At 36.1% G+C, this 23,436-nt stretch overlaps 1 protein-coding gene across 1 annotated transcript in view; it reads right to left on the bottom strand.

The window, feature by feature from the left end:
• ADGRV1 (adhesion G protein-coupled receptor V1) overlaps positions 1-21,390 on the bottom strand; it is a 534,581-nt gene extending 513,191 nt beyond the window's left edge. The window contains exons 1-2 of the mRNA XM_055138625.1: positions 21,281-21,390; positions 2,139-2,323 (exon numbers count right to left, since the gene is read on the bottom strand). Coding sequence (XP_054994600.1) covers positions 2,139-2,321 — 183 coding nt within the window. The 5' untranslated portion in view covers positions 2,322-2,323; positions 21,281-21,390. The remainder of the gene's footprint in view (positions 1-2,138; positions 2,324-21,280) is intronic.
• Positions 21,391-23,436: the final 2,046 nt, after the last annotated feature.

Here is a 23,436-nt window from a genome sequence, read left to right as displayed (position 1 = left end):
AACCTTAATATAAAAGGTGGCACAGTCTTTTAGAAAGCTTTTAGCGTCAAGAATCACCAGAGCTAAAAGAAAAACAGGTAGTTACCCACCTGGTTACAGGTTACCCACCTGTAACCATCCAAGATTTGCCAGAATCAACACCACTGTACACCATTTCAGCAGAGCAACATGCCTAACAGCAAAACTAGAGGGGACAGGGAACTGGCTCAAAAGCTGCAGACGGCTGTCTCACAAGCACGTGGCTGAGACCAGCTCCTGAGGCCAGCACTGCCCTGAGAACAGTCACACAGTTTGGGTCCGGCAGCACTCTGTTCCTGATCTATAGCCCACAGGCAACTTCTGGCCACCTGACCACCAGGTGTTTGTGAGCAACACAATTCAAAGGCCGGCAACCCCTGGCAAATATGCAACATTTAAAACTGTGACATGAGGCTGGAGCAATAGCACAGCGGGTAGGGCGTTTGCCTTGCACGTAGCCGACCCGGGTTCTATTCCCAGCATCCCATATGGTCCCCCAATTACCGCCAGGAGTAATTCCTGAGTGCAGAGCCAGGAGTAACCCCTGTGCATCGCCAGGTGTGTTTCAAAAAGCAATAAAATAAAATAAAATATTAATCCCTTTTAAAAATTAAAAAATAAATAAAATTAACTGTGCCATGACCATGGCCAGGAATCATGGCCTTTGGCAAGTGTCAACGCAAGTGTCAACACTTCAGGGACCCTGGTCAAACACTGACAGAATGTGTGCAAGGGCCTGGAGGTGCTTTTTGTTGATTAAAAACAGAGTGTGATCACTGGTGAGCTCATGTGTACACCACTCTAACTAAAGGAGAATGACCCGCTGCACACAACAGCCAGGTGTGTGAGCCCCATGATGAAATGTGTGAGATTCACAGTCAGATATGCGTTATGACCCTGCTCGCCACAGCCCCCCCAAATTAAAACAAAGGGAAGGGATGAGGGGAATTACAATTGAACCCCTGGCACCCTATATGGTCTCCTGCATCCGATCAGGAGTGATCCCTGAGAAGAGAGTCAGGATTAAGCCCTGAGCACCACCAGGTGTGGCCCCCAAACGGAAAATTGAAAGCAGGGACCAGAGACAGCTGATGTTTGCCTTGCATGCATACATGGTCCCTCGAGCAAAAGCAGGTGTTGCCCAAAAAACAAAAGAATAAAATAAAATGAAAACTGACAGTGGCCTCAGTTACATTATAGTTGAGGAATGCCTGAAAATGACATCAACACCATCAAGAAAAATTGTGAAAATGGCAGAAATAAATAATAAATGTGCCATAATAGAATAAAAATTATACAAATAAGGATTTTAAATATAATGCACTGCCAACTATATGATATGCTCAAGTTAAAAATTATATTGAACAAACAAACTGAACGCATACCACTAATTAAAAACGAAAAGGAATGCACAAAGTTATAATGAGTTTGTTTCACAGGTAGTTTTTCTTCCTTTTTTTCTTTTACAATGTTTCACAATGTGATAATTAAGCCTATTACTTAAATTTTTTATTTTGAAAACAAAAATTTCAAGTAATTTGAGCTTTAGTATCAGCAATGGCAATCATAATGTTTTCTGGTTGAATACAGACACAAATACATGCTTACACAATCCACTAAATGATTTAACTTTGTGTAGAATAGCCCACAAGGCTAGCTAATTCTAACTTCTTAAATTAATACACTAACTTCTCACTTGAAAGAGACTGCTTTGGATTTTTAATTTTCATTTTTCTACTTTTAAATACTTGACCTATTTTCTCTAAGTCACCAAACAATTAACAATATACCTGAGCCAATATAACTAGAATCCAAACTACCCAAGATAAAATATTATTGTACTTAGAAATGTTTATTGACAGGTTTTTTCTTGTCAAAAGACATAAATTTTACAAAACAAAAAGTTTATATCCTTAAAGTTGTATTATTGGTAAACAAATATAACTATCCTGTAACACCGTACAAAATTCTAACAGCTATGAATGGAATATTGTATCTAAAAATCATTTATCAAAATGAAACCACTTAGAATTGCAGACAATAAAAGAACAAAAAACCTGTCATTGAAATGAAAACCTTTCATTCTATTTCAGTGGAACAGAAATACAACCATTTCTTACCGACACAATCGCAGTGACATTTGCTGGCTCTCCTATCCTTTCAATGACAAGTCGAATAACTGTTGTACTTGTTTCATTAACCACAAATTCTCTTTGTCCAGCGAATCTTATTTCTGTTTCTCCAAACACAGACGGAAAGAATAAAACTGAAAGAAGGTTGACTAATACAACTGCAGAGGGCATCCCTATAGGGAAAAAAAAAATTCTGTTCACAAGAAAAAAACGAATATATTTCCATTAAATACATATCAAAGACTTCCAGGCAGTGAGCAACTAAGACATCAAAAGCCTTCCAACTCAAATGTGTGATTAGAGAATAAACTCAAAAAAAAAATAAAAGTATACAGTAGCTTCTCTTGATTCTTTTACTACTCATTACTTTTTTGGAATTTTATTAAGACTATAACAATAACTATTTAAACTTATTTATTAAATTAAGTTTGTTAAAAATCAGTAAAGATGCAGACTAGTTCTAGAGTACATGCTTTTGATATGTGAGAATATGGGTTCAAGTCATGGCACACAGACAAAAAAATATTCTAATAAATCTAAGCAGCAATATGAAATACTCTCTTAAATAAAATGTAAAGGTGTCTGATTGAACTAAAAAATTATCAAATGAAATGACAACCTCATCAGAACTTTCACAACTACGTTCTTGATGATCACATAAAAAATATGAAAGAAGTCAAATTGATAAAACAGCAGAAGCAAAAGCCCTACTGATAAATTGATTTCTGGCTGCGTTTACTTTTTTATTGCATTTCTAATTTTTAAAACTATTTAATTATTACAAGAAATACTAATGCTTTCAAAGAAGACAAAGATTTTCAGGACTTAAATTCCTTGCATTTTATATACTAAAGTACTAGAACCAGTTTTTAGAATATCTCCATGTTGCTTTTAAAATAAGTAAATTTGGGGACATATTTGTTTCTTCCTTTTCCATAACTCTCATTGTTTTCCTTTCAGTGCAGTGTTTTGCTTGTAAATCACAATATTGTTCCTTTCAGCACTGTGCAACTCAAGTATTTTTTAAAGCAGGAGACTTCAGAGGCCTCCTGAAAGCACTGTTTTGTAATGTAGATGTACCTCTAAAAATGTGAACAATTTATCTCATGGATCATTAAGATTCCAATGGATCTATGTGATCAGCCACACGAACATAACAAATTCATGTGTTTTAAAGAAGAGCTGCATTATGCGCTCTATGAGCCCAAATGCTTTCTATTAATCTTTACCTTGGTCAAGAAGTAATAAAATTTTCATGTATGTATTATTTCCACCTGGTTACACCTGGCTTTTTATTTAGGAACCACCGAGTACAAGAGTGCCTGATATATTTTAAGATTTAAATGCAATTCTCCCCGACAAGCCTATTCAAATAGTGCAGTCTGAGATCCCTAAATGATGTCTCACGTGTTTATGGCCAGGAACCCATAAACAAGAAAACTGAGTTCAGATGGAGTCTAAGTAAGAGATACAGCCCACAGACATAGCCCACAAGGATTGTTGAAAACTGGATTTTCTGCAGCTGTTTCTTCTCCTTAACAAACAAAACTGAAAAACCTTCCATGGTAATAAAGAATTTGGGAGGAAAAAAAAAAAACATGTTCTCCTTCAGCAACTGCAAATCTATCCCTGACTTCTAAACCAGGAATGTTCACTGACAGAAAGAAAGGAAATGAGAAATAAGATAAAGGAAAAGAAAGTTTAAGGAAAGACTAAACGAGACAACTAAAGATTATTTGTGGAATTTAAAAACCAGGATCATTTTACACCTCACTTATAATAAATAACAGCAATAACAGCAATGATAAATTAAGAGTGCTGATGAGAATACAAATTAAAGGAATGAAGTGATAACAACCAAAGCTCAGGATGTGCAAGAGAAAAATGAATTTGGTGGCCTGAAGAGTTAGTACAGCGGCTAAGGTGCTTGTCATGCACACCAACTTTGGTTCTTTCCCCAACTTAGGTTCTTTCCCCATCACATGAGGCCCCAGAAGCAGCACCAGGAGTGATCCCTGAGCACAGAGCCAGGAGGAAGCCCTGGGATACAGCCTGTGACTTCCTCCCCAGCCAGAAAACCATCAGGTTTGGTCTACTGTGATTTTGAAAGGAAATCATTCATTCCTTGAACATGAGGTGACTTGGGATAAAAAAAGTAAGAAAGCATTAAGACAAGTTACATAAGAGGAAATCTTGAACCAGTGGGAAAAGGTTTTGAAATTTGTCTGACTTAAGGATCAATTCATGTATTAAATTACTGATTTGCACACTGAGAAGTTCTGATTGAGTGGGTTTAGGATGGAACCCAAGGATCTACATTTAAGAGACAGTCTGGATGGTTCCAATGCAATAAAGACCCAGCACATATTTTGAAATACAGCTCTCCTTAAGTGTATGGAAGAATGTGAGCAGTATGTCCTGGGGGTGAGGGGGGACATACATTAGTCCATACTTGTAGCTTGAAGATAATAATCAGGGGCTGGAAAGATAGTACAGAGGTTAACACACCTGCCTGGCATGTGCCTAACCTCAATTAGATCCACAGCACCACATGTAACCCTGAGCGCAGAGCCAGTAGCAGCCCCTAAGTAATGTAGGTGTGGCCCAAACTTCCTCCTCAAGCAAAGATAATTAAAAATATCTCAGTGCAGTATGCAGCGGGTAGGATGTTTGCCTTGCATGAGGCAAACCTGTGTTCAATTCCTCCGTCCCTCTCAGAGAGCCCAGCAAGCTACTGAGAGTATCCCGCCCACACGGCAGAGCCTGGCAAGCTACCCATGGCATATTCGATATGCCAAAAACAGTAACAACAAGTCTCACAATGGATATATTACTGGTGCCTGCTTGAGCAAATCGATGAACAATGGGACGACAGCGCTATATGGTTAAACTTAATACAGACTTCTTCATATATCCTTCTACATATTACTACATTGCATTTTTAGGATGCTGAAAATGATCCTATAATGGCCTATAGAAGTAAACATAATAGCATATTCCTCTATAGCATTATTTTAGTACTTTACACATAAACATCACAATATCTTTCCCAAACAGATGGAGAGCAAACGTCACTATCCCTATTTTATAGCTGAGAAAACTAAGGCACAAACAGTTCAGTTAACATATACAGTGTAACACAACTGAGTGTCTTAAAGGATTTGACCCTATGAATATGAGTCCACCTCCAGACTATCCAATAACTACTATACTACATTTTATATTTTATTCCTACAAATTCCAGGTGTAAAATATTCATTTGTATCACGTTTCCAAGCTCCTGAATTATTTTAAACTCATGCACACTAGGCAGATTACAATAAAGGAGCATCATTATAAAACTCCTCTAAGTTCACATCATTATATTCTGATGAACAATTACATTTATTTAACTGACACTACAATGCCCTTGAACACTTTATTCAACAGTATTTTTGGATGTTAGGACCAATGAATTAAAATGCAACACAACTGCAGTTTCCCAGGTAATTAGAACTCTAAGAACTTGTGGTTAAGGAAGTAAGTTCATGTTTTCTTTTTGTTTTTTTTGGGGGGCCCCATCTGGTAGTTCTTAGGACTTATTCCTGTCTCTGTGCTCAGGATCACTCCTGGTGGGTCTCGGGAGAGAATATGGGATGCCAGAGATTGAATTCCAGAGTGGCCACGTGCAAAGCAAGAGCCCTACTGTTTGTACTATCTCTTCAGCCCCATTAAATTCATTTTAAATTAGTGCATGTTAATGAGTTTTGAGAGTACGTAAAATGTACCAATAAGCATGATTAGAAAAGGCCTCAATTCTCTGATAAATTCCTGATATTTGAATCTCCTCTGCTTTCATCTTTTAACCAGCAAGGAAAGTTGGCATTCAATGAAAATTTAAAGAAGAAAAAGCTCTGAAAATGACATTACTACTAAAAGACGAGCATAATTACACAAATACTGAATACTTTTTAGAGTAACCAAGTATGATATTTTCCTTTATAAAATAAAACCTAATCCAAGTAACTCCATTTGCTAAACTCAGAAAATTAGGCATTAATAAAATGACAAATTCATATGTACTTGAGGTCACCTTCTCTATTACTAATTTTTTAAAATTTTAAATGACATACTACCACCTATTTTAAACATCCCATAATAATACACCCAACATAAATGAATATCAAACATGCTTAGAGATCGTGTTTAATTTATATCTTATCACAACAGTGAAAGACTAATGCTATCATTATTTATATTATTACTCCAATCTGTAATGACATATTATAACATTCAAACTCTCATTTCCAATTATCATCTTGTTCTCTTCACATTTTCCTTTGGTGCTTAGTACCAACCAAAAGGAATGAAAACTGTCCTGACAATAGGTACCTTATCTCTTAAAGATTCTCTTCATGTTGAAATACAAATTTTAGGTTACTTTCTTGCTTCTTTCATTGCTACATTTTTTTTCTGAATTTTGAAGGTCTCTGAGCACACAGACACAAAGTTTTAGATTCCTGGAGTCCAGTAACTTTATTCAATATAAACAACAAATCAACTAATTCTGAAAAAAGAATTAATTTAAATCAGGGACATACTAGAATAGCTCCACAATGAAAAGTAAATACTTTCAGAAGAGTAGCTGATATCTTTATATTAAATATCTGCTGTATCTTGTGCAAATAACTAAGAACCCAAAGAATCATTAGACATGATCATTTGGCACCAATATATTCATTGAGTTGAACTTATGATTCAAAACAAACCAATCAAAGTGAAATAGGCATAATTATTTTTAGCATAAATATAGTTATTCATCATAACAATAAAAGTTTTTACCCATTCATTTTCTTTTTATTATTATTATTATTATTGAAATCACCGTGAGGTAGAGCATTACAAAATTGTTCATGACTAGGTCTCAGTGATACAATGTTCCAACACCCATCCCTTCACCAGTGTAATTTCTCAGTACCAGTGTCCCCAGTTTCCCTCCCACACCTTCAAGCCACCCCGCACTCCAGCCTGCCTTTATGTCAGGCACCTCTTTTCTCTCTCTCTCTCTCTCTCTCTCTTTCTTTCTCTCTCTCATTTTAGGCCTTATGGTTTGCTATACAGATGCTGAAAGGTTATCATGTATATCCCTTTAACTGCTACTCAGTTCTTGTCCAGAGTGATCATTTCCACCTAATACTGTCATAATGGACCTTCCTCTATCTTAACTATCCTCCATCTCCCACACCATTGACCAACCATTGCCCAGTCCTCCTGGCCTGTTTTCCCTGGCCTTAAAGATTACTATCTTACTGATTTTTATACATATATATACATATATATCAGAAGGCATAATTCTGAGACACTGTTTAGACAGGACTACAGATTTCCTATAACACTTGATTCAAGGTAAAAACCGACTAGGGCCAACCTCCCCCAGTCTGGAATTGAAGCCAACAGAGCCAAGACAGAACCAAGAGGTGGAGAGCAGCCAAGTCTTAATAATCAAGCATAAGTGCCTGGATCCAGCTTTCCCCCGGACTTTTCAGTTGCTATGGCAATAAATCACTTTTGCTCTAGCCAGCTCGGGTTGGATTTTCTATCACATTAGACACTGGTATTTAGTCTTTAATTGCCAATCTGTAATATTGTGATCTCATGTCAGAATCTACCAAGTAGGAGATCCCTCCTCCCTGACTCTAACATTCAACAATCTTCAACTTTTTAAAACATTTGAGAAAGGGCATCCAATAATATCCTGTTCTCATCCAATTATTACTTCTGTCTATAATAGTTGCCTCTTCACCTCAAAATCAACCATGTAAGGAAACTGACTAGTAAAGGAAAATTCTGGACACTTACACAAACCCAAGAAGAACAAAGCAGAATGAGAGTATGCAGCGTTTAGAAAAAGTTAATGAGTTTTCAGGACTCGGTGGCAGAGAAGGTGGCGTTCAATAACCAGTAACATTCACACAAACAGGCAATCTCTAGCACTGTCTTTGGGATCCCTTTGTGCACTACAGCTGTTCCTGCCACAATGAGAAAAGCAAAAAAGGGAATAGAAGGGATAAATGAGGAAAAATTAAAAATGACTACCCATTGGATAATCTCTAAGCAATCAATAATTATAGACTGTCTCTATCATACACTTCTAGTTAAGCCTGGCATTAATTCTTTCCCCTACCTGTGTTCATAAATGTCTATTTCTTTCTTCCCTTTTTGCAAATTGTATTCCCATAAACATATTAAATATAGTTTATAAAACAACACTCACCAACAGTGTTGGTAAGTGGAACAATAACCAATGAATACTAAACCTTGTTTACTAAAATAGTACCATCTGCCCATCTTCCCTCTTATTAATGGATACGATAGAACAGAGAGTAAGTATATTACATTCTGAATAGATAAGAGTTTCCAATTTTAAGTTGCAATAAGTCTGCAAAAACACAGCAGAATGAGGAACAGAATCAGCAAATGAGAATCTAACACCAATACATGACAATGTAAACAACTTAAGAAGTCAAAAAATGTTGAGAATTTTGCAGTAATCAATTTTCATAAAAAAAAAACTTTGCCATGTTGAAAGTTTTGTCTTTTTAAAATTTAGAATAAGAAACTGTGACAGAAAAAAGTGGGGAAAAACATTATTGCAGGAAAATTAAAGAATGATTGCACTGACCTTTTATAGTCAGCTATTATCTCATTGATACTACAGTAAGCATCTTCCGTAGTGTGACCACCAGGGAATTAATACTGAAAATATGATCCTGACGGAGCAAGGCTTACAAGTGTAGAATTACTTGAATTCTATTACATTTACTAAAGAGCATTCGAAAACTATAGAATTACTCCCACAGAACAAGTGGAGTTTCATCGTTCATATCATCAATTATTCAATCTCTAAGAATTCTTAATCTATGTTATTTGTATTTGGTGTGTACTACCAAAAACTGACCTTCTCCTTTTTTCAAAAACTAAACTTAAATTTGCAGCATTCAAAGAAAAAATATAAAGTTACAAATAAAATGCTAAATATTTTTAAATGAAAAAGGGATAGTGTCTAAAAAAAAGAGAGGCGAGGAGAGGAGGAGGAGGAGGAGGAGGTGAAGGAGGAGGAGGAAGAAGAGGAAGAGGAGGAGGGAAACTGGGGACCTTGGTGGTGGGAAATGTATACAATGGTGAATGGATGGGTGATGGAACATTATATGACTGAAACCCAATCATAAACAACTTTGTAACTGTGTATCTCACTGTGATTCGATAAAAAAAGTTAGAAAAAGATAAAGGAATATTTTCATAATTATTTGTACTATACATGTTTTTTACTTTATTGTTCATTTATTTAAAACTTTTAGGACTGGAGCGATAGCACAGCAGGTAGGGCATTTGCCTTGCACTCGGCTAACCAGGTTTCAATTCCTCCATCCCTCTCGGAGAGCTTGACAAGCTACCAAGAGTATCCCGCCCGCATGGCAGAGCTTGGCAAGCTAAAACAGTAACAAGTCTCACAATGGAGACATTATTGGTGCCCACTTGAGCAAATCGATAAGCAATGGGATGACAGTGATGCAGTAATACAGTATATTAAGGGAAATTTCTGGGGCCCATTTTGTCTTCTGGAAACAAACTGAAGAACCAACACTTTCTTTTTTCATGATGGTTATAAATAGGGAGGTGGATTCACTATAGAAGCAGATTTATGATCTCAACTATCATTATCATCATTGTAGATCTGATCAATAAAATGATGGCTCTCCTGAATTTTTCCTTATATATTAATTCACAGTTCAGGGGAAAGCAGGCACCAATTTAGTGATCTGCACTTTCCAAGACCACACACTGTCAAACAACCATTAAATTCTAGGTAGCTATAACTATTGGTCTCAATAAAATAAATATTTGATTTAATACCATTTACTTAAAAATGACTCTATAATGTTACATTTTGTTAATCTAACCTCACATGCCACCTTAAATATGCAAATATGTATGTTTAAAATTGTTTCATGCATGATGTGTTCTAATCTTGCTTTAATCTCGTATCAATCTTATGTATGTTCAGACAGAACATTCAAAAGGAAAGAAAGGTGGGAAGATTAAAAAAATAGAAATAACAATTAATAAATTTTATTCCCAAGTATTAAGTATCTATTTGTGTTGCTCACCCTCTTCTCCCCCTGCTTTGGAAGATCCTGCATTTTGTCCACAATTATTTGGTAATTTCACATGAATACATCTTGGAATGGAAATAAATTGGAAGGTGATTAGGTGATGGGTGTGGTGTTGGAATTATATACACAGAAACCATCATAACAGTATTATAAATCACAGAACCTCAATCAATTAGAAAAAAGGCTTAGAAATAAATAACAGTTGCTCCCACACCCAAAAAAGAAAAAAAGAAAAAGAAAGAAACGTGTTTTGTTCAAGTCAATGATTGTTTGCTGTTTATTGACCAACAGTCTCAAACCATGACACTACAAGCAACCATGAACAGTTAATCTGGTTAAGGTACAAGAACATTTTTGTACAATAAAACAGATGATTCAAAGTCATTTTGGATACAGTTTTATTGCCCAGTATGATATTTCCCGGTTTTACAACTAACCTAGCAATCTTAGCTAACATTCCAATATTTTTATACAAATAGCTTCTCAGATACTCTTTGGGCCAATTTGAATACCTATGGGAACCATCATTAAATGGGATGATAGAGTTTTTGACAGCACTCATATCTGCACTGTCATGTGTTTACAAAGTTTATTTTAACATAATGATTTTTTATATAATCGAACAATCACCTGGCAAAGACATAGAACTTTTGTTCCTCAGCAGCCTCTCAGTAAACAATCATCCAGGAAAAGCTGTATCTCATGAGGCAAATTAACATTCAACACAATATAAAAGTCCACTTATGGGCTTCTGATTTCTATCTCCTTTTCAAAATTCTTATGGTTAACACTTTCTGTGAAACAATACACTCTTACTTGCATGAATCACTAAGAAATCCAAAAAGGCACTCAAGTCACTCACATTTGTCTTACTTTCCATTTTTCCACCAAGGAAATAGGAACCGTGTACAGAAGTTTCCATTCTAGAGCTATATGAGGATCTAGAAGATTATGCATTTCAGTTTTTCTTCTGTAACCTCACTTTAGCAAAGTGCAAAATGAAAGAGTTCTCACGTTAAATCTTCTGAGGAAGTACAGGAACAATAAGTTAAGTCAAGGTTTGTTCACATGGCTGCCAAATCTGAATATAAAGAAGGCACCTCTATCAAAAGAAAACCATGTCTAACACCTTTGAAATATGTGTTTAAAGGAAGATTTCTTCAATCACCATTAGATGGCACCCCTCCATCTTCAAAAACTGTCAATAAATGGTAATTTCTCAAATTATGAAGAGTTCATAAGAATTTAAATATAGTTTTGCTAACGATAACCCTCCACAAGTATTAACTCCTCATAGAGCTCACAGACAAAAGTCACAAGGAGCAATTTTCCTGAAATTAAGATTTTCCTAAAAACAGTTGTAATTAGTTATATTTTTCTGCTGACATTCAGTATTATCTAAAAAAGAGAGAAAGGGAAAAGAAAATGGTTTTCTCAATGACTTTTTGTGAGTGTCTTTCTATTGTGAAATGACTTATTCAATATAATGTTTTTAGTGGTAAATCTAAGCATTTGTATTTTCAAAATAAATTATTTGCCCTCATTTTGGTTAAAGGGGAAAATGAAAAGAATAGTTAATATTATAAACCTAGAGATTTTAACCTACAGATATGAGCTTTTTTCTACCTAAACTTCACCTTTGTAATATAATACTAAAATAATTCAATTTTGAGCATTCTACTTTAAAATAAAAAGATTTCTAGAATTACTTCAAAATTTAACAGAATTGGTAAAATACAGACCACATGACTTTGATTGGATGAAACTGAGAAGCAGCTATCATTTATATAGAGATTTCATTCTCTAGTGCTTTGCCTATGTCTCCTCAGGCAAGATAAAAGAAGAGAACAAAATATTTCTTACACCCACACCATGCATAGATAAAAGACAGAGGTACAATTCTGCACCCACACATCTTGCGGGCTAGTTCTCTGGCATGTCCCAGGAGTTTTATTTTAATAGATGGGAAAGGAGCCCTGAAGTACCACCTGGGCACTATGGCACAGATGCCATAAAGTCTCTCTCAGATGCCACCTGCAGCCCTAAACTTCCAGTTACCTCTAGTTTAGTATTGGACCCAGAGCAGACTTAGGTTCTTCTGCCCTGTTCCGATCTTCGTGAATTTGAATAAGATGATTCACTTCTCTGGGCCTCAATTCCCTCAAGAGACGTCGGTGAAACAGTTACAGCACTATAGTATGTAATGTGGTGCAAGGAAAGAAACACACCTCTCTGTAAACTGGGGTATGCCAAGGTTCAGATTCTGGACCTGCAATATATCCTATGATAAAATGACCAAAGTGATTAAGACAGATTACCCTAGATTGTACGGTGGGAGGAGCATCCTTCCACCCAGCATCCATCCGCCTTCACCAAAACTGAAATACCTGGAAGATGTCTGAAGTGCATGGAAACACAGAGAACCTAGGAAAGTTTGCAAAGGACACTAAAAAACATCTGGGGATTCAAACTTAGAAGGAACTATGACACTGTATTTGAAAAAACAAAACTCTTTTTTTTATGTAGGAGTACTGCTATTTATTCAGCTATTGATTAAGCTGATTGAATTGGTTATAAACTCCTTTTATTATTTTTTTAATTTTAATTGAATATCCATGAGATATACCAGTACAAAGCTGTTTATAATTGGGCTTCAGTCTTACAATGATCCAGCACCCATCCCCTCTACCAGTGTACATTTCCCACCACCAATGTCTCCTGTTTCTCTACCACCATCCCCCAGCAACCCCCACCCCCAACCCCAGCCTCCCTCTATGGGAGACACTTTCCTTCTTGCTCTCTCTCTCCTTTCCCTTTTGTGCATTATGGTTTGTAATGAGGGTACTAAGAGGTCATGGTGTTTGGAAAGAACAAAATTCTTGTTATTCCTTGATGGTCCACAAAATTTGACCAATAAAACAAATTATCTCTGTATAATGTAACCAACACAGGAAATACAAATGGAAGGGTAATTTCGAAAGTGAGCTAGGGGTTGGAGTGATAGTACAGCGGGTAGGGTGTTTGCCTTGCATGCGGCTGACACGGGTTCGTTTCCCAGCATCCCATATGGTCCCCTGAGCACCACCAGAGGTAATTCCTGAGTGCAGAGCCAGGAGTAACCCCTGGGCATTGCCGGGTGTGACCCAAAAAGCAAAAAAAAAAAAAAGTGAGCTAGCCCCCATAATTTAAAAAATATTCACCTATGGTTTAGAATATGCTGGGGGAAAAAATAGAATATGCTGGAAGGATAAGAATATGAAACTCACTTGGGAGTAGGTGGTCACTTCCAACTCACAAGTCAGTTTCTCACTGAGATTCCAGAGGCTATGCTTGTTGGGTTTTCATTCTTGCTGTCCAGGTGCCCTCAGCTCCTTTGACAGTCTTTATATTCTACACGATAGATTACTCCAATTCTTCTACCTAGGCCTTTCTTCCAGCTACGCTTAATCTCACTATGACCCACTAGCCTCAAAGCTTTAGACACCATCTCACAAACTTGAGCTTCCAGCCAAAATCCTCCCTTAAATTCAAAAGCAAACTATTGACATCTCACAATGTAGAAATGTTTTCCTAGCTTTTGTTTTTAGACTATATAAAATCTTGAATAAATTTAAGATTAATCTTAGACTAAAATACATTGAGAGAATTCCCCCTTCAGTTTACCTGTACCATTCTTCTCCCCTGAATAAAGGATTTCTTGGGCCCAGCAGTAATCAGCAGCCAGCAGTGTACATCTGCTTGAAAGACCAGGGGATATATGGAATATATATGCGCTGGCATCCCCTCAGCGCATGTTGGGCTAAGCCCCCTACATTTCATGATCCCAATTTCACATGGGATCATGAAAGTGAATATGAGGGTCACCTAAAAAGTGCTGTTTTTTTTAAAATAAATTGTTAGCTTATTATTAATAAAGTTTGATTTGTATACTTATTTTATACATATACAAATTGAAGCCAAGTAAAATTGGGAGGGCAGAGGGAGGAGTCGGTAGAAGATCAAAGAGTCTGTACAGGGGATAAGGTGCTTGCCCTGAAGGAGGCCAACCCTGGTAGCACAGTCTATGGCACCATAGGATTCTCTGAGCAGTGCTAGGAGTGATTCGCAAGCAAAGCCAGGAGTCAGCCCTGAGCGCTACAAGCTGTGGCTCTGTTTGAAAAAATATCTAAGGGAAAAGTGATCAAGAGCAGAAAATGTTTAAGAAGCCCTGGGGCTGGAGCAATAGCACAGTGGGTAGGGCGTTTGCCTTGCACGTGCCCAACCTGGGTTCGATTCCCATTATCTCATATGGTCCCTGAGCACCGCTAAGAGTAATTCCTGAGTGCAGAGCCAGGAGTAACCCCTGTGCACTGCCGGGTGTGACCCAAAAAAGAAAAAAAAAAAGAAGAATCCCTGGTTTACAGAACCCATTAAATCATTGAATAAAACATAGACAGAGGTCTTTGTAAGCAAAAGTAAAATATTAAGAATTAGAACTTTGGACCTGAACCCTAAAACTGAGATTATAAGAAATGGATCTCAGAGTTATCTTCAATAGGATAATCACAGAGGCAAAAACAACAAAATAAGACAAATAGCTCTGCATCTTATTACAAAGCTTCTGAACATCAAAAGAAATGAAGCTAAGATAAAAAAGACCCTACTAAATGGGAGAAAAAAAAAAACCCTGCACACAATGCATCAGATAAAGACTAATATCCAAGGCTGAAGCAATAATAGTACAGCAGGTAGGGCATTTGCCTTGCACTTGGCCAACCCGGGTTCGATTCCCAGCATCCCATATCATCCCCCAAGCACCACCAGGAGTAATTTCCTGAGTGAAAAGCCAGAAGTAACCCCTGTGCATCACCAGGTGTGACCGAAAAAAGAAAAAATAATAACTACTATCCAAAATCTCAATAAAACAAAGTTCAACAACAAAAAAATCGAACAACCCCATCTAAAAATTGGGAAAGAAGATGAATAAACACTTCTACAAGAAGGAAATACAGATGACTAAGGAGCATACGAAAGCTTTCCGTCACTTATGATTAGGGAAATGCAAATCAAAAACAATACCTCACACCAGTGAGCATGGCACTTATCAAGAAGCATGGAAACAGTGTTGGCAGGCTGTGGTGAGGAGAGAGCCCTCATTCATTGCTGGTGGAAATGGCATCTGGTTCAACTTCTATGAATATAATACAGAGTTCTCAAAAAAGTAGGAACAGAATTCCTATAAGACCCAGGGAAACCACTGCTTGGCATCTACCTCCAGAACAAAAAAAAAAAACAAAACATTAATTTGAAAGAACATATACATACTTATGGTCACTGCAGCATTTGGTGTGACAGCCAAGGTAGGGAAACAACCCAAATGCCCAGCTATGAGTGAATGGATTAAGAAGCTGCTTATACACAATGGAATACAATGCAGCTCTAAGAAAGGACAAACTCATTCGATTTGCTGCTACATGGTTGGAACCAGAGAACATTACACTGAGTGAAGTCTGTCAGAAACAAAGGGATAGACAGACACAGAATAATTTTTCTCAGATGTGCAATTTTAAAGGTGCCAAAAAGAAGCAATGGCCAAGGTAACCGAAATAAAGAGTGATTCACAGAAGTTTATGGGAGAAGGGTATGTAGGGAAGAAAGGAAGGGGAATTTGGGACCACAGTGGAGGGAAGTGGTATTGAAATAACGGAAGCAGAATTAATAGAATTATAAATCAAAATACCTTGATAACTATTTAAAAAAAAAAGAAGCAGTAACCCTAGTCAGGACTGGAGCGACAGCACAGCGGGTAGGGAATTTGTCTTGCATGCAGCCGACCCGGGTTCGATTTCTCTGTCCCTCTCGGAGAGCCCAGCAAGCTACCGAGAGTATCCCACCTGCACGGCAGAGCCTGGCATGCTCCCCGTGGCATATTCAATATGCCAAAAACAGTAATAAGAAGTCTCAATGGAGACCTTACTGGTGCCCGCTCGAGCAAGTCGATGAACAATGGGATGACAGTGCTACAGTGCTATGACCCTAGATAAGAGTATTACCTATATAACATTCTTCCCCACAAAACAAAACTGCATCCCTCTAAAAACAGAAGTATTAAAACAGAGGTAGATATCCAAGTTTATTTGGTCTACAACACCCATTCCAGAAACAAAATTACTCAAACTTAGTGCCCACAAAATCTATCTTTTAACCAAACAGAAAGTGTCCCCCAACTGCACCCAAGGTTATTACCATTCCCTTAGACTGTTCCAGTGTCCCCGTGGGGATCAGTATTACCCACATGGGAAAGAATGCTTTAGAGGTAACTTTCAGTTTATAACAAAAATGGGGAATAAGAAAACACATGAAGTAATCTAAAAGGAAAGGAACAATCAGTCCAGAACACAGCCTGCACTTGGAAAAACTGCCAGAGTTCTTCAAAGTAGTAGAGTTAGGGATAAGGAAAATCTTAAGAGACTGAAAAAGAATATCTCAAACATACTATATCCTAAAGAAAAAAATCCATTTTTAAGGCAATCAAGGACATCTGAATATGAGCTTACTTGAATAATACTACAAAATCATTGTTAAATTTTCTCAGGCAAAATAATAGCATTGTGTTATGAAGAAAAATCTATGTTTTTATAGCTACATTTGGTAATATTTGTAGATACATAAAGTATAGCAAACTGCTTACAACTGTCCATTCTGGGCCATGAGTATAAATGCTTCATTTGCTATCCTCTCCACTTCTGTGTATATTCTAAAACTTTCACAACAAAACATATTTATAGGCAAAGCACACAATAATCTAAACTTTAATTTAAATACTGACTTTTCTTTTGCCCAAACTGGGGACTGCTGAAGGCTGCTAGTGTGGCAATAATTGTCCTTCTCTCCTCCTCTAAAGTTCTCTTCTTCCTTCAGTTAGCTAACAAGTTTCCCAGCCTCACCAAGGGCAGAGATGACAGGAGCCAGGATTGTGAGGTAAAGTGATCAAGAAGTCAGAATGGTAAATAAATAAATAAATAAATAAATAATCAGAACAGTTATAACATGAGTTGACTGTTCTTTCTCTACAGTTCTTGCTGGATTGTTCTGTTAGATATTATACAGTTTCCATAGAAATTTCACTGTGGGTCCATCAGCCTCACTTTCAAAGATACAGACTGTAGTTCTCTTTTGAGCTGACAGATGCAGATAGTCCCATATCTTCTGCGCTGCCAATAACTACTAGGCTTCCTGGCCCTGAAACACTGTCCTCTAATGCACGATGCCTACATAATGATCTCAGGCAATTAACCCTAACAGGAGATTCATAGCAGACCTTGGGGAACACTTTGCCCTGTATAGTTCACCCCATAAACATTGCTACATACTATGCCACAGGCTATCCTAGTCCTTTTAGAGATAACTCAGGAACTTTTTTTCAGCTGTGGCTCTCAACCATAAATCAAATTCTCCAGTAAGTTTTATTGAAGCCCTTTAATCATAAGATGAGGCAAAAATACACCCAAACCTCAGGTAACTTCTTGCTCTGTCACAGTTCTACCTACCTGTGTGTCATCCTAGAAAATTCACTTCTCTAAATCTTATCAACTCAGTATGAGGAAATTCAAAAATGATATCATAATCATAATTCACTTTAAAAATCTAACCCCTGCTAATTTATCAAAACATATCTATTTTCATCCTGAACAAAATCTTTTGGTGCCTTAATTAAAAAATCAATTTTCCAATATATTAGATGTATTAGTATATATCAGGAAGTCAAAATGACTTTTCCCATTTTTCATGTAACCCAGAAACCACATAATGCAGAGATTGTTAGACCTCCACAAAGTTGTCCACAATAGCTACTTTTCTTGTTATTATTTTTATTAATAAAAGCAACAGTGTGGTGATTTTAAAATATGACCCCATAAGTTTTTGATACCGCTCCACTGAGACAGGTTATATTTTATCTCTTCTAAAATAAAAATTCTACAGGGTTCACTTGAAGTGAAGATCTAAGTTTGCTGCCTCTTCTTGTAGTTAACTTATTGTAATTTTACCAACTGTCATTTCACCTATAAAACAGCTAGCAACCTATAACTATAAATCAATAAATTTTTATGAACATAGGCTACAAATCATAGGGCACTAAGCAAATCTCTTTTCAGATTCTGTCAAAATACCTTAAACCTTAAAAATTTATTAAATCTAAATTAATTAAATATCTTTAAATGTAATTAAAATGAAAATCAATATAATGTGGCACCAAATTAAAGCATACTCTGCAACCAGTGTAATCGAACTGAGAAATCAGATGTGAACATACAGATATAGTATAAGCAGCTCTTCAACAAAGTTCAGGACACGAAGAGGAAGGAAGGATAGTTTCTTCAGCAATGCTCTTGGGAAAACTGGTGAATCAATCACATGTGAAAATATAGAATTCAGACTTCAATTTTTACACCTTATGCAAAGATCAGTGAAAAGTGGGTAAAAACCCCAGTATCAAACCTCAATCCATAAATTATATTGAGAAAAACAAAGGCAGAGGCAGAATCCTTTATAAAATTGAATCCAATAAAACTGCCTCATTTAACAAAATAAACCTTAAGGCTTTATTTCACATAGTTCTTTATTTGGGATTTTTCAAAAAACTTATTTGTCAGTTCAACGAAAACCATTCAAATGATTCCCTACTTAGAAGACAGGAAACATCAGAATTGAATTTAAGGTGCACCAGAAGCCCAGCATTACCATACTCTCTCTACTTATGAAAATCCAGAGGCAATGGCAAGAAAGACATTATTAACTAATTAATAAATATAAATTATTCCTATATTTTGTCTTCTCACAATTTGGCTTTCTAAAACGTCTTCGCTAAACTCTAAGTGATAAACCTTGAAGTTATATGTGGTGCTTTTACTTTATAATATGACCCCAAGCCTTAACAGTATTTATTTATTATGTTTATTTATAACAGTCTTTCTTTGTTAAGAAAGAAATGCATTTCCTTTAAGTCTATCCTGCAAGAAACTGAATGGATAAATAAAAATGAGAAAAATGAAAAAAAGTCTAAAATAAAAGAGCTAAAACAACATTCTTGAAAGGAAATAAGTGGAAATCTTCTGATGGCTGGCTGATTAAGCAAGCTTCTTATGCACCAAAAGCACATCAGAAAATAAAAGTTAAATTAATTGAGCTCCAAGAAAACTAACCTTTGAACACTGGTTGTAATGTATATTGGTGCAGCAGTCTCTCTGTAAATGTTAATGACATTTTTATAAAACTAAAAGAGATATCAGAAGATTCAGCAATATCACTAATAGAAATTGATATCAAATTCATGAAAACTCACTTTAAATGAATAAATAAATTAGATTAAATATATTTACATCCCTGTAATTACAGCAGCATTATTCACAATGACCAAAACAGGAAAACATCCTAAATGTTCATCAATAAATGGCTGGGGAAAATTTTTGAGATTAATATATATATTTCATTAATACTACTCAGCTACTAAAAAGTGATAAAATTGTGCCTTTAGCAACAAAATAATGAAACTTGAGATGATTATGCTAAGTAGTATATGTCAGGAAGAAAAAAAACTACTAGATAATTACACTGTTACTTGGATTATAAATAATCAAAAGCAAAACACAACTAAAAGAACTTTCAGATTCTGTGGGAAAAAACATGGAGGAAAAGGAAAAATAGAGTGGGATAAGTAGGAAGTAGTGTCATTTTGGTAGTGAGATGACACTAGAACTTCGATGGTGGGAACAATGAAATATAAAATTAAGCTAATTTAAAGTTTTCTTGATTTTTTCATTAGTTTTTAAAATGACACTAAATTTTGGGATGTATACATGGATGCAAAATGTAAAATGGATGTATACATCCCAAAATTTAGTGTCATTTTAAAAACTAATGGAAAAATCAAGAAAACTTTAAATTAACTTAATGTTTTTACCCAAAGCATATTATTGATAACAAGGTGAAAAAGGTTAAAAAATGAAAAATTGCAAACCATAGATCTTTTAAGGAACAATTATTCTTGAGTATGTAAGTAACTCTTACAATTCAGTAGAAGAACCCAAATTTTAAAAGGGCAAAGGACTTCTACAAATATTTCACCAAATAACAAATGCCACAAAACTATTAATCAATAAAATATAAATCAAAACCATAATGAATTATGACTTCACACCAACATGGTTAGAATCCATAAAACAGAAAATACATATTTATGTGGATAGAAAGAAATTGCAATACTCAAACACTGCTATCTATGCTCACTTCAAATGACAGTTGACCACACTGTCCATAAAACAAAAGATTACATAAAACAAAAGATTACAATGAAAATTTTATTTCTAATTCTAGATATATAGCTAAGAGAACTGAGACATATCTTAATGAAAAGCTGTTATCTAAAAATTCATATGAATTTAAAGAGTTGAATGAATCCAAGTACTATTGAGTAGAGTATGGATGAACAAATGGCAATATGTTATATAACGGGTATATTCAGCCATCAGAAAGAACCAAATTGATACACTTTACAACATGCTGAATCTCAACAACATTATGGAAAATAAAGGTAGACATAAAAGACCTTATATGATTCCACGTCCATGAAATGTTCAAGACAGGCACAAGGTAAGCCAGAAAGCAGACTACATGTTTTCGGCACTTGTCAGGGGCAGAGGATGTGTGCAGGTAGTAAGTGGGGGAAGGACCAAGTGTTAAGCTAATGAACACAGGATTTCTTTCTCAGGGAACAACAGCAAAAAATTGAAGTGGTGAAAGTTGCATAACTTTTAAAATACATTTTAAATACGGAATTCTCCCCTTCAAAAGGTAATTTTGGGGAAGAGAATTATACCTCAGTTTTATGAAACTTCCAGCCCACCATACATCTCCAGTCATCTCTTTCTCTTCTGTCAACAGTTCCAGTCAAGTGGATTCGAATGTGTTTCTGGAACAAGACACCTGGATCATTCTTACCTCTGTATCTCTGATCCAAATTACTTCGAAGGCTCTTCTCTCTGCCTCGCCCTCTCCCTCTCTTCCAACGTTCTTCATCGTCTATAACAAGTCCTGCTTTTTCCAGAACACTTTCCATCCTCAGTTAAGAAGTCTGCCAAAGAACAAATAAGCCTTCTTTGTTTCATTTCTGCCCATCAACACAGTTGAATTTAGTTGACTAATACACAAATGACTAATTGCAGGTGCAATTGTGTTTTCTCCTTTCAATCAAGGATTGAAGATATAGACAAAAGTGCAATTCACTCATATATATCCCCAAAATTATATTTATTGATCACTTTCTGGGCTTGTATCTAAAACAGTCCTATTATGTGTTATTCCAGTAAAACTTTATTTGAAAAACAAAAAAATATTGTTTTACTTCCAGATATTTGGAAGTAAAACAATATAACTTCACAAAAACAATGTTGTCTTAAGAGAAAAATTGAATTACTGTTCCTTGACAATGATTAAAGGATAATATTATTGTAATTATCCTAACAAAAAAATTTTCATAACATACAGTGGTTCCTCCAAAGGAATATGAATATATACTTGAAATATACTAACTTTATCTAATTATCAGAATTCTTGACAAAATAGCTAATAATCTTTTTTTATTTGCACTCAAATAAGAATCCATGAATTATTTCCACAATATGACTCAAGCATTTAATTTGTTATAACATTTAAAAATAAAAATCACTTTGTTTCGCACATATTCACCTTTCAAGAGCAATCCACATAAGTAATTAATAATTACTTCTTTATTATTAATTTTGAGTCATCTTGCTCAATTCTTATATTGTATATCTAATATATACACATACATATCCCCTGTTTACTGTTCAAACTACATGCAGAAATTAACTATTAATAATGCCACACAATACCTCTTTTTAAAGTTCATTTTATTTAAAGCTATTCTTTATCTTTCAACCTGTGCCACATTTCAATAACGACGATTTAATAATTACAATCACCCCCTTATTAGCTTTGGCATTTCATTTTCCTTGTCCTATGGCAACCTACAGTGGAAGGCAAGAAAAACTCTCTGTTGATTAGTTATTTAAGAGCAGCAACAATAACTATGCTGGAGAGAAGGCTACTTGGAGAGGATTACATAAGAGCAGGGGCTCACAGCCTCAGACAGAGAGCAGCAAATTATAAACCCAAGTACTTCGTTGCATGTAACCAAATTGGCTAGTTGAAATGCTAATTGCCTTTCAAGGAAACTAAAGACAGACAGGGGACCTTTTGCTTTAGAGAATGAAATGCATTTTTACTCCACTCCTATACTATTGTCTTGCTGAGAATCATTTGAAATCTATTCATAAAGGTAGCTCTTTCCCTAACCTTTAAAATGTGGGAAATTTATTTCGCCCCTACCAGCACCTCCAATGTACTGATGTGCCAAGATGTGAACAGATGGTTGGATTTCAGCCACGTTAAGCCCCTAATAAAGCATGAAAGAACTCCACGCTAAATATAAAAGTACAATTTTTTTTAATGTGCTTTGGGAAAAGGAAGCTGGAGTAAGAAATAAATTTATAAAATTAAAATGATTAATCTTTAAAACATAACTATTGCCCATGCAATTACACTCTAACGCACAAGGAAAGAACTGTAGATGACACTCTCCAAGAGACCCCTGGCCTCACTTTAAAACCAATTTTGAGAATATTAGTCCAAAATTCATTTATAGACAATTATTCCAACAGTCAGCTTTCCCTTCTATGTGAAAGCAGGCCCAGCCTGGTTTTCAGCATCATGAATAAATGAATGAGAAATGCCTTCATTTGGAGGTATAACCAGGCTTATGCCTGACTGCATCAGAAAGGGTGCCATGACCACCTGCCCAGCAGCTGGGGTAGGGACTTGGTCTGGGACATTTTAAAGTGTATAGTGTGTCACAGTGGAATCAGAAAACACAAGCTTTGTGTGGGTACAGCCTCCTGGGTCCCAGCTCCGCCCCTCTCCTCCTCCTCTGCCACACCTCCACCCAGAGCAACAGTGTTTGGGTGCCGAGGCTTCCTGTGTGGCCACCGGCCCAGACTGTTGAGGCACCCTCTCCCTCATCTATGCGCCGAAATCCTCCATTGTGAAGATAAAAAATATCAGGCAGATGCGTGTCA

The sequence above is a fragment of the Sorex araneus genome, chromosome 1, assembly GCF_027595985.1.
Source record: "Sorex araneus isolate mSorAra2 chromosome 1, mSorAra2.pri, whole genome shotgun sequence".
Classification (NCBI taxonomy): Eukaryota; Metazoa; Chordata; class Mammalia; order Eulipotyphla; family Soricidae; genus Sorex; species Sorex araneus.
Note: the sequence above shows the minus strand (reverse complement) of the source record. Positions and strands in the feature narration are given on the sequence as shown.